At 36.0% G+C, this 12,736-nt stretch overlaps 1 protein-coding gene across 5 annotated transcripts in view; it reads right to left on the bottom strand.

The window, feature by feature from the left end:
• The window catches only part of USP9X (ubiquitin specific peptidase 9 X-linked), a 101,056-nt gene that overhangs the window by 52,038 nt on the left and 36,282 nt on the right, over positions 1-12,736 (bottom strand). For all 5 annotated transcript variants that reach the window (XM_064646885.1, XM_064646887.1, XM_064646888.1 and 2 more), the window contains exons 9-13: positions 12,569-12,707; positions 10,889-11,041; positions 7,310-7,414; positions 5,589-5,795; positions 4,634-4,770 (exon numbers count right to left, since the gene is read on the bottom strand). In XM_064646885.1, coding sequence (XP_064502955.1) covers positions 4,634-4,770; positions 5,589-5,795; positions 7,310-7,414; positions 10,889-11,041; positions 12,569-12,707 — 741 coding nt within the window. The remainder of the gene's footprint in view (positions 1-4,633; positions 4,771-5,588; positions 5,796-7,309; positions 7,415-10,888; positions 11,042-12,568; positions 12,708-12,736) is intronic.

Genomic DNA, 12,736 nt, shown 5'->3' with positions numbered 1-12,736 from the left:
GGAAAAATGTTGGTACAAACAAAAAAAGCAGACACACAAAGCATAGAGCCAAAAAAAAATCCAGAAAAGTTCAAAAAAAGAAATATCCCAAATAAATAATTAGATCAGAAGTTCAAGACCTGGCAAAAAATGCTGCTCTTAAACAACACTAGACATATTTAGATTACAAAAGTAAACTGTAAAAGAAAATAAAAAGCTTGGGTCCAAGACCCACATGCCATTAACACTATCAAATTCTAGAACCTGGAGACTCATCACCTCTGCAGAACACCCTCAAAATGTCTCAACTGCTGTAGCTGCAGATCAGAGCACTGATCTGGACTGCATAAACAAGGCAAACTAGTGCTGCTCTTCCATGGTAAAGAGAAAAAAAGAAAACAAGTGGGTGTCAGGGGGAAGAGTGAAATTCCTCATTAGCACTCAGCTGATCCCATAGCCTGCCCTGAGGAAAGAAAAATGTCATTTCAGAATTGTTCTCTTTTCCTTCAACACTTCAAAAAGCAGACCCTAGAATTACCTGAATGGATTACAGGTAGGAATCCTCATCCTTCCTAGGAAAGAGGGTCTCCACACTAGAAGACCTACAGCACTCTACAGCATCCCCACACCTTTAGAGAACAGTGGGGAAGGCAAAAAATGCCAGTTCCAGCACCAGCTGACAATGATCTTGCAGCTGATAACCACATTTCACTGTAGATGTAACAACAACAGGTAAACTGATTCACTGGACCAAAGATCATTGCCAATTTGGGTTTAAAAGACAGAAGCCATCAACACCCTGCCAATAATTGTTATCTGCAACCAACATAATTTGCCCTCCTAAGCATTGTGGTCTTCAGAAGACTGAATTTCATAATATGCAGAATTTCCTAAAACAGTTTTAAAGAGTCACTTAAAACACAAATTGTGTTAAAAAGAAATCCAGAGACTGAGATCTCTGTCAGAGAGAAAACAGAATGGATGGACGCATAAAAGAAAAAACATACAGAACTTCATATACTCAAAACATTCTTTGTTTTCACTTCAAGAAACTTTCCAATTATGTTTCATTCCATCTCCACCAACCCTCCTTACTCAGAATAAACCAGCAGCAAACACAGGAAAAGGCTGGATGTCTCTATGTTAGTGACTACCCAAGATGTTACCCCTAGACAGAGAGTTGCATTCACAAAGGGTAACAGCAAATAAGAACACTGATTATTTGGGAAATACATATTATGAAACAACTAAAGGAGCAAACAGAAGCAAGATGGAGTGTTTGCAGAATCAAGATATTGAAGTGTATATTTATACTCATAATATTAAGCATTTGTATCAGTCTCACAAAGTACAGCAACACAAAAGCTTTACCAGTAGAAGACTACAATGTTCTGTGTTAGATATTATTTACTTCTCTCCTTTCTCAACTACATGCACAAACAGTAAATTTGCACACAGATTCACCGTGGTTAGCAACTATTTCTAAAAGTTGAATAATTGTAATAACTAGAGTTATGAGCTACGAGTTGTGAGCTGTTACACTGTGTTTGTGAGCAACATTCAAGATGTTATTTTGATCATCTGTTGGGATGAAGTCAAAGGCAAAATTACTGTCTTCAAGCACAGGAAAAAAGCTGATCTGACAAGCTCTTTTAGCATGTTTTCTAGTATTTAAGCAAATTCTACATGCAACTAAAATTCTCTTTAAGCATCTATGGTTAGACTGTATTATGATGTTGCCATTAGAACACATTCGTTTAATGTGTAATATTATTACACATTAGTTACTACACACTCATTAATGTGTAACAACTGAAGAGCACAAAAAGTTGAAGCTAACAGCAAAACTCAGATTTTCATTGTGTTTCTACTAAATGGATACCCAAAGCCAATGTATAAAAAGAAAAAATAGCATTTTGAAATGGATGAAGTAGTATTTTGGCAATACAACAAAGGACATTTCATAGCCAGAATGCTTATTTGCTACAAAAATAATGGCAAATTGACAAAGGCAAAATTCCAAACAACTTAATTTAAACAGATTAAAAAAATTATTTATCTGCACATATATCTTGCCCAAAATAATTCTGCCCGTATAACTCAGCTTTTGAAGATGAGAGTTGTTTTGCTAAATGAACAAATGCTATGTACCATTAAAAATCCAAAAGCAGTGACCAATCCCAGCAAATTCTACTTCTTAGGCTAAAAAGTGACTTGAAGCATCATTGTTGCCCTAAAGCACTATCAAAACTCCTGAACTCTTAACGCTCAATTAATTCTTCTGGGCAAATAATTTAGGAGATGGATCTCTTACTGCTCAGGTAGATACAGGTCAAACTTAAGTGCTTGACATTAGTCTACAGGAGGCTCTACCTCCATCAGCCAACACAGAGAAAATTAAGATGATTAATTATCTGTACTGTAAAGATCAGCATGTTGAGTAATAGACTCTCAGTATTGAAAAGCATCCTTGCACCTGTAAGAGTCCTTGAACTTACATAAGAATTATTTTCTGTTGTAATTCTGGTTAAGCTGAACTTCCCCAAACATGTAGCATTTTTCTGTGGTCAGGGAGCTAAATTTTGCCAAAGCAATTGTACAACCAATTCATCACTTTGTTCAACTGCATGAAAACTAGCAACAATTAAAACCTCCCTCCCAAAAGAATTTCTACAGTGCCAATGGCATAAGACAATTTATACTTAGTTTTGCCAAGGATCAGCAGCCTTTGCTGTTGGACTGAACCTTTCATTGCCACTGCCAATCAACTGGACCACCCCAAAAGAGCAGCATAAAGAAAATGGGACTACTGTTGCACACAGAAAGCTCTCAGACATGTTTTTCAGACAGTAGTCACATACACCTACATTGACCTGTTTTCGATCCAAATGCTAGAAGGATGTTAGGTATTAAAGTTTTAAGTCAGATAAGGTAAGCTGATAGAAAGAGGTATGGGAGGCATAGATTACAATTTCCAAACCTTATCAACAGTTATCAGAAAACTAGGTGGGCTGGAAAGTCAGTGATTATTTCAAACTGATGTTTTCACTCAGTAGGTTTCCCAGGCACTTGGGCAGTAATAATATCCAACTAAAAAAACTCCCTCAACTGTATCTTGCTAACAAAGGATGCTCCACAGGAAGAGGTCTTTGTAAGTCCCTTGATTAAAACTTTCAATTCAAAGTTTACTTTCCTGCCATATTTGTTTTCAAATCCTGCATAAATACGAGGTGTTATTACATACTGCAACACAGACTGCCCGGAAATCTGAGGATGAGATGGGCTGATAAACAAAGACGAGAGACATTCAAGCCATCTAACTGTACACAGACCATACAGGAAACCTAAACTTCCACAACCAAAAGAAGTTTGGTTCCTCCCAAGATTACTTCAGACCAGAAACCTAAATCAGTACTTTGAATGAGCTCTGCTTCAATAATTACTTAAAGCAAAGCATCTTTGTTAAAGGTACTGTGTTGAAAGCATTCAAATTGAACAACCACTCTGCATGATCAGGTAGCTTGACTTGCCTGGATCTTACAGCATGAAAAAGGTTAAGGACTCCAGGACACAGAAAACAAACTTTTCTGCTAATTAGCAGGTGACTCTGTGACCTTGTTGGATAAACCTCAAGCAATCATTAATGTGAAACTGTAAAGGATTAAAATGTTATGAAAAAGTTGAGAAATATGTTGCAAACTAAATGAATAAAGAAAACTCTAAAAGCCAGGAATGCAGTATTATCACAGCTCCTGAATATGGTATCAGTAAGAAGATAGTGTTCTGCAAACTGAGGCTTATTTTCCTTAACTTTCCCTGACTTGATCTTTGTTGTAAACCAACTGTAACAGCAACACTGATTTGAATAGTTTATCTGCTCACAAGTTTTAAGACAAAGCAATTGTGCACCCCTGATAAGCAAATAATATTTTTCAGGAGTCTGTAAAAATTCTGATGTGGATACAAATACTGTTAGGGGCACGGAATTTCAGCTATTTCTGCAGTGAGAAGACATTTAAAATAACTAAAACAAGCACATACATTTTAACAAGTCCAAACAGACAACTGCTTTTCATTTTTATTTCCTTTTAAAAACAACCATCAAATGAACCCCCACAAAACAAGCAAACTCCCTCCCCCCAGTAAAACAATTCCGTTCAGGAGAGAAAAATCAGTAGAGTATTTTTCCCAGACCAAAAAGTCACCTTTGATTTCAAGCATATAAACTAGATGACCTGCACGAATTTGTCATCAAAGAACAGGGATGGGTGGGTATGTTTGTGGTTTTGAATGTGTGTGTATATATCCATACAAAAACATAAAATATACTTATACTAAGTAAGCTAATTCCATTGTTAGGCAGGGAAGTCCATGAATAACAGAAAAACAAACTCAGATTTTCCACTAGACTACAATTATAAAAATTAATAAAAGCATGTTTGAAGAAGTAGTTAATGGTCTCTTACTGAACTTAGGTGCCTGAATTTTTAGAGGTTATTTATACATAATAAAACAAACTCAAGAACATCTTCCAACACAGGTTATGGTTCTACCTAAGTTTTACTGACCTTTTGTAAAAAAAAAAGTTAAATTTGCCTCACTCCAACACATTTGCCTTTTGGCAGAGGAAACTTCATTTGCATTCAATTCTTACCTCAAGTTCTGTGGTGCTTCACCAAACAAACTGCAAATTTCTCTAATTTGTTTCAGTGCAGGAATGACCCATTTATCATTTGTGCGAAGTTCTTCTATAAAACGATCTATCCACTGGATCTTTTGTGTATCTCGATCCTTAAAGAACAGCAGTTCATAATCAAAATCAAGTATATTGCAAAATTATAATTCCCTCACTGTTTCCAAGACAGAACACACACACAACACCAAACAAATGCTAGATCACCTGAGTTCTGAAGCATAAGGAAAGTATCTGAGCAGCACGATATGCTGGCAGAAGTCACCAGTGTGCTGAAAAGTCCGTGCCTTCAAGCACTCAGTACTTATTAAGAAGTGCTTAAATAATCTGCTCTCTCTTAAAGCTTTCATTTATTTCTACTCACTGTTAAAAAATACCAAAAAACAATGACAAACTGTTTCTTCACTTAACAAGATGGATAATGGATTAATTTTGGACCATAACGAAGCACTGCTCTGGCAGACTTCACAGAAGTTTGGGTGGGGAAGGAGCGTGTGTAGTAGTTTGGAAAGGACCTTTGCTAGGTCCTTTCTAATATTATACAAGACATATAAGGACTTACTGGGAAAAAAACCAAAACACCAAAACAGATCAGTATAACTGAGTTTGGGAAAAAGCAAAGACAGGAGGAGTGGGGCTGCTTTTCCTTTCTCCCTATTTACTTTGGCAGGGTCCAATTCCAGTTCTTCCAGTGTGCTCATCAGCAATTGCACCAAGACAGGCAAACTGATGAATTTCACTCCCTCCAATTAAAATATGTCCCATAACATTTTAAAAGTACCAGGCTGTCAGTACAATAATACAAATCTATGATAGGGAACACTTTTGCTAAATTACCAAATCCCTTCAATCTTTCATGGGGAACGGAAGGAAACTCAGTGACTTCTTTCACAGCAGAACATACCAGATCACTCACCTGTGAACAGCTGTAATCTAAGATTTTAATATGGGCACTAAGAGCCTGGTCCATGATATCAACTGGTACATCATCACTGTGAGCCAAATTCCACAAAAGGTTCAGCACTTTGTGTGCCATCACACCATCCTTGTCATCCTCTGCAAGGCGGCGAATTAACTCAAGCAGTTTCTCACGCTGTTTCTTGCTTGCATTCGTCCAACTTGCCTAATATTTAAAAAAAAATTATAAAAAACAGTCTTTTTTTTTTAAACTCCACACATAACCTGCACTGTTAACAAATGATGCAACAAAGAAGTGATGCAACTACATGAAGAACTCTCATTTCTTTCATTAAAAACAAAGAGCACATTAGAGCTCATAGTACATAAGCCAGACACAACTGAAGAGCTCTTCTAGTGTTTACAACTAAAGTGTATTCAACTTGAGGCTTAAAAAAAGGCAGCTCTTTGTTTAAGATCATACATGTTCTTGTAAAAGTTAACATTACCATTGACAAGTTCACCAACGGCCAGAGTGGACTCAGCTGTTTCTTGCAAATGCTTTCACAAAACTCCTGTGCTTATTCTTTAAAAACTTCTTAGATAACTTATAATTACTATGTGAGTAAAATTTTAATATCATGTGTGCCTCTGAATCTGACCAAAACAAATATCCTCTGAATTAAATTAACTTTTTTCTGAGAAAGTTTTCAGTATAACATCACTTTATATCCATCTCTCAAGGTCTGAGAAAAAAGTTTACACACAGAATTTCTGAGCACTGAGTTCAGCATCTGAACTACAGAACATTAGACCCATATTCACCAAACTACAGGACCTCATTAATGAGAGCACAAATTGCACATAAGCCAAAATATGCCCATAATGCATTTATCTGAAAAAAGAAAACAGAGACTACAAAGCTCATCATGTCCTAAAAGTGAAACAGCAGATCATGTCCTGAAAGTGAAACAGTAAAACAAGCCAGAGAGCACCACTACTGGAAGCTTTAAATGTTAAATGTTATACATAAAAAGCCCGTGAGTAACTAAACTTTCAGAAACAAGTTGTTTTGTGATTTCAAATCAAATCATTATATGTTTATAAACACTCAACTTTATCTTCCTGGGGCTGTGTCATTCTCTATGTGTGCTAAGCAGAGAAAAATCGTTACATGATAAAGAGGAAGTTGGCGGAGTGTGGAACGGAAGTCCTTGATCTCCTCCACTTAAAGATCAAAAGTAGCACTGCCTGGTAAACCTGACAAAACCTATTCTAATGCCAGGAGAAAAAACATCATTTACCAAATCACCAACATTTATTAATTTGGAACAAATGTAAAAAAGTATTTAGGATAAATAACTTATTTTATTTGGTATTCTATATTCCTAGGATTGCTAAAGGTAACTTTAATATTAATAGGTAACTGTAACACGTTAATACTTCAACAGATGTGCATGACCCCAAAGTGTTCAAACCAGAAAACAAAACTGTCTACTAAACAAGCATCACTAGCCTTTGTTTAGACAGGAAGAAAATAGAAAATGTCACAAGGAGTGCTCATTAAAGAAAAGCATTTCTAGAACTGAATATTAGAGACTTGCTACACATTAAGAAGTCTTTTAACACACGGAAAACAATTATCTAAAATAAGTAGAAAGTAAGACACTGAAAAAGCCACAAATCTGCATGAAACCTCACAACCCATTTCCTGATTACAGTCAAAACAGGCATAATTACCTTAAAACAATCAAATAGGTGATCAAGCTGTTCAGGAGAGAAATCCCAAGCTAATTTTGCGAGGAGATCATGTACATTTTTTACAATGGCTTCATGTTTTCCTGCCTGTCCAGAAGAGAAAAAGAATCCACCATTTGTAGCAATTCATATTTAAGTCAAGCAGCAAGACATCCAACACCATTTTTACAAGTACACTGTCTGAGGTGGGCAGCAAGAAGAGCTGATGCTGTGGGAGCAGCATGGCAAACTGAATACTTGCTTCACTGGGAATTCACAGTATTTAGATTTCACTCGTATGTTTAAGTATTTAAGTGTCCTCTGTGTGTGTGCACACAAGTATTTATTTAGAATATAAATACTGCAGCATCACAATATTTATTTTTTGTTGCTGTTACAAAATTGAACTGGGACAGTGAACAATAAAGTCTAAAAGGGTATTTTAACTTACAAATCAGTATTTTAATTTAATGTTGTTTTGTGTGGTTTTCTTTTTTTTTAACAAGAAAGGACTCAAAATCCATTTCTGCAATGAATTTCACTGAGGTGTTGTAACCTGTAAATCAATTTTTAGTATTTCCACGTAGTTTCTCAGGCTGAAGTACTTCCTTTGTGATAGTGCATTCACAGACAACTAAAGCTTTCTATCACAAACAACTTGTTGGCAGACCATATTTGAAAGTCCAGCAGCTTTTAATCTTAAAAATCTAACAATTAAACAACTAAGGACAAGATGTTCAGTATTACACTAGACATGATTTCAACCCAGAGTTTGGTGTACACGACAATTCTGACATTTAAGGAGGAGGGCAATAAGGGGGAAAAAGCATCCTGTACTTTACATCTGCACTCAAAACGAAAAAATTTGGACTATGTGATTCAACTGATTTACTGTAGAAAATTTTCCCATAAGCAAGGAATAAAAAAAATGCAAACCAAATACCTAGAATACACATTCTGATGTAATTAATCTTTGTACACTATTAAAAATACATGCGTAAGCAGTTTTGAAATTCAATTCCTTCTAAAAGCTTGCATCAGTAATTCACTTAAAAACAAAAAAGAGACTAATAGCTTTGTTACATGCTGTGCCTTAAACTCTTTATAGTGTGCCATAAATTTTCATTTGAAATAAAGTGAATTTAAGTAGTAATGTTGGTTTTCATGTTATGGGTAAGATTATGAGAGGTGGAATTACTAAACCCATTCGATTCTGCAAAATATTGTATAATTTCTTTCTCTTATCAGACCATTTCCTGGATAGAAAAAACCTGAGAGCATGCAGGGCAAAAAGAGCATCTATAATATAACAAATAAAAAGCAGAAGTTTGCACAGCTCCTGGGAGGAGCAAGGAGAATAAGGCACGTAGCAACTCTTGTCTTGGGAGGTTTTTGACAGACATGGGGAAGCACTACCAGACAGTGGGAGGAGAGAAGGAACATGGAGTGTGACATCCCAGCCTGCTGTGCAGAAACAAGGAAGTGCCTTTAAAGTTCCAATTAAATAAGACCTCAACCTCTGCCATTTTGTGTCTTGTCCTGCTGGATCTTTCCCTGCAACTCCAGAGGCTGCAACTTAATGCTTGCCTTTAAAGACTTCCAGCATTACTCTCTGAATCAAATACACTTCTGTATTGTGAGTAGTGGCTTTGTAAGACACGAAAACACTTTAGTAAAATTAAAACTCAGGTTGCCTTCTAAAAGTAAAAGCAATGTGACTGTATTACTTTAATAAACTACTTATTTTTATTCTAGTTTTTAACTAAGATTCTCTGGTGCAGCAGCACAACGACTTGAGCCCAAAAGCAAAACCTCACCACTGCAGCAGAGGCCGAGCTAAAATAACCTGCCTGTTACATAAAGCTACACAGTAAATCAACTCCTCGCTACTGAATTTCATGCTCCAGCTGCTCTTACAGCAGTCACTTAATAAGAACTCCTAAAAACTACTGTACACAGGGAGTAGTGAAGTTGGTAAAAATCATTCTGTACTACTCTGTACTAGCAGATTTTAGTATTCTTAATTTTTAGTCTATTTTAATTCCATGGCTAAAGCCACAGTGAAACCATCTACCTGAATAAGAATTACTTTCTCACAAATAAATTTTTCGTCACAAAAAAATACAGGGCAAAACTACTATCAAAAGTGAGGCTCTAATATAGCTAAAATAAGCCTACTAGCAGCAAACTAACCTCTCAAAGTTTCTTTTTTTTTTTGCCCCACAGACATCTTGTAGTCTGGAAGTATCTACAGATCACAAGCTAAAAAGTAACTGTAATCACAGACCCTAATTCAAGTAATCTGTGTATTGCTCTGCTACCTGATGCAATTTTCTGAACAGGGCTTTGGGATAATGAGAAAAGACTTTATTGAGTTTCAGCCTTTGCAGTTACTATCAGGATGGAATTGAAGTCTAGACATTATGAATTTAGTTGAACCAATCCCAAGTGTTTGAAGTGCAACCTGAAAGTAGTACAGGGACATCTGGAAAAGTCCACTTAAGCCAAACTGTTACATTTTCAGAAGGGCATGAACACATGTAAACTATGGATATAATACCACCCAACTCCTGTATTAGCTCTTGTCATGGTGTAACTCCAGCTGGCAACTGAGCTCCATGCAGCTGCTCCCTCACCCTCCACCCACAGTGGGATGGGGAAAGAGTATCAGGAGGGTAAAAGCGAGAAAATTTGTGGGTTGAGATCAACAGGTAAATCTTTTGCCTTACTTACACAGTTATTACAAAAGCCACTGTGAAGAAATTTAACTCTGTCCCTGACCAAACCAGTACAGCTCTCTGTGTTGTTAATCAGATTTAGCCTTCCCAGACTTGAAAGACTGGCCTGAGGGCTTACTCCTACAATCACTTTCACTACCCATTATTTATGAAAAAGGATCTATGTACTTGTGCCTGTTCTCTATCCTAAAATGACTTTTTATTTCTGTATCGTCAATAATTCTTAATGATTTTGTCTCTTCAGCTGCCCATTCTGTGTATTAAACTCATGCAACCTGCAGCTAGGAAGACCAGCTTCACCAATCATTTAAGTAAACAAGTCAATACTGCAAAATTTGTAATTTTTCAAAAATAATCTTTAGAACACAACGAAAAGAATTTGCACTTAAACAACTTCTAGAACAGTCATTATTATTATTACCATCATTATATTATTATTTAAGTCTTACTAATCACGCTGTGCCCAGGAAAAATTTACACAACTGTGGTGAACTCAGAGATCAGCAATACATAACTTCATATTTTAAAATGCATTAGGAGTATCGTGTATCACGTCTTTGCTCGACACTGCGGGTTCCTTAATACTTAGAAAGAGTAACTTTTGCACCATGTTCTGAACTGTTCCTTTAGACTTTCCATATGTGTGTAGCTGATCCCTTCCGCTGAAGACATTTGAGAAGACAGTTTTGAGATCCAGGACCCCAAAAAAGAACACTATTTGATTTCAATTTTTTCTTCAGTTTTGTCTAACACTAAGCAAAAGAAGCCCAGGTTGTCTTCTCAATACATGACATGCAACAACATCCCTCTCGTGCAGTAGCAGACGAGCAGCTGAATTATTTACCTGTGCAGCCCAAATGTTGTCAAGATCCTGCAAAGTAAGGGCTTTCTCTTTGATGACAAAACGGAGAATTTTCTCTAACTTCTCTACATATTGAGGTTGATGAAGACTATCTCTCAACACAATTGATAAAATATTGTTCTGCTGGATCCATTCCTGAATATAAAAAAAAAAAAAAGTAGTGCCATCTCAAATTATTCAGGTGCCATCATTGACATTTAAACTACAAAGAAAAAATTCAACCTGTTACAGATTAAGCAAGAGAAATATAGCACAAGGGGAAGGTATTTATCCCTAACTTTAATTTCCTCCTAAAAAATAAAAATCAGCATTAAAAATAATCCATTATGCTCATCACTGTGATATCCTAAGGGGAAGTTTTTTTCAGGCATATTAAAATCATGAACTCAAAGCATAAAAATGTTCAAACGACTTCAAACATAAGAAGTCAACGTGAAGAACAGTTAACGCCTCTATTCAAGGAACAAAATTTTTACAGTCCAATTCATAGTCATTAAATATCAAAACCAAACTGTTTAAGACACTTCTAACTTTACTGCTATGCCTACAGCATATCCCATAAAAAGGACATAAGGACTGAAATATAAAAAAGATTAGATTATTTCAGTGCTGCCACTTATAGGCTTTGAAATCCTTCTAATTGAATTAGAGACAAATATTCAAGTCATATTTAGGAAGATGCAATTTTTTCAGTGGTGTCACTGACACGGTCAGACTGTTTTGTTCCAGCTGAAGTAAAGGAGGGTGTGCTGTGAACACCAAAAGAGAAAACAAACATCCACAGCACCACACCTTCCAACAGTCTCCTTGATTACAGACTTACAACATTCAATCTACAGTTTCATGAAATACTTAAATCTGGAAGTTTTCATTTAAAAACACAGGCCTTGTCTGAGATGCCAAACTGTAGGGAATATGCAAAAAAGAGACCTATTTCCTCCTACTGCTTTAAAAAAATCACACTGCAGTTATTCTTTCTTGTCAGATGTCCTTTTGTAAATTACAAACCTCACAACAGGTGGTCAGTCACAGCAATGGGGTGGAACAGTAAAAAATCACTTAACGTGACTAAATTTCACAAAGATGAAGAGAAAATCATTCTTAACTTTATAAATACTCATTTTCATAGTTCCCTATGTATACATTCAAGCAACAGTATTCAAAATATGTAAAGACTAAACAAAAAAAATGTGGCATCTAGAACTTTCTGTATCACAGAATCCAGTTTCTGAAATATGAAAAGCAGAGTAGTCACTTGGAACTCTAAAGAGAAAAGGCTGGACCACAAAACCCAGACTATATCCTTATTTAAATGACCATTAAATTTCCAGTTACTGTGGCACTGAAGTTTCAAACGAATCACACTTTTTTTTTATGTAGGTTTGTTTGGGTTTTTTAAAACACGATATAAAACACACAAAACTCAAGGATCCATTTTTGAGGCATGTTTTTAGCAGCAGCTTTGACACAAATACAACCTTTTTTTCACAGAAAGGCTACTATTAAAATGACATTACCTTTACATGACACCTACTGTTTCTAACACTAGATATGAACATAAGCAGTGTGTGCTGTATCCACAGTATACAGCTACTTCTATAATTAAAGTAATAAGGAGAAACAAAATCTATTCAATGAACTTCAGTGAAAAGGAGAACTTACTGCCATTCTTTCAGCTGTAAGCCACTCTTCCTCTTCAGGATTACCATGTCGATGAGTATAGTATGACACACTGGATATTACTTTGTTAACTTCATTTAGTGCATTCATTTTACCATTGAAAGAGGAAATTTGTAACAACCTGTGAGAGAGATTTAATGTAAGAAGTGT

Source organism: Pseudopipra pipra, chromosome 2 (assembly GCF_036250125.1).
Source record: "Pseudopipra pipra isolate bDixPip1 chromosome 2, bDixPip1.hap1, whole genome shotgun sequence".
Classification (NCBI taxonomy): domain Eukaryota; kingdom Metazoa; phylum Chordata; class Aves; order Passeriformes; family Pipridae; genus Pseudopipra; species Pseudopipra pipra.
This window is presented reverse-complemented; position numbering and strand designations above follow the sequence as displayed.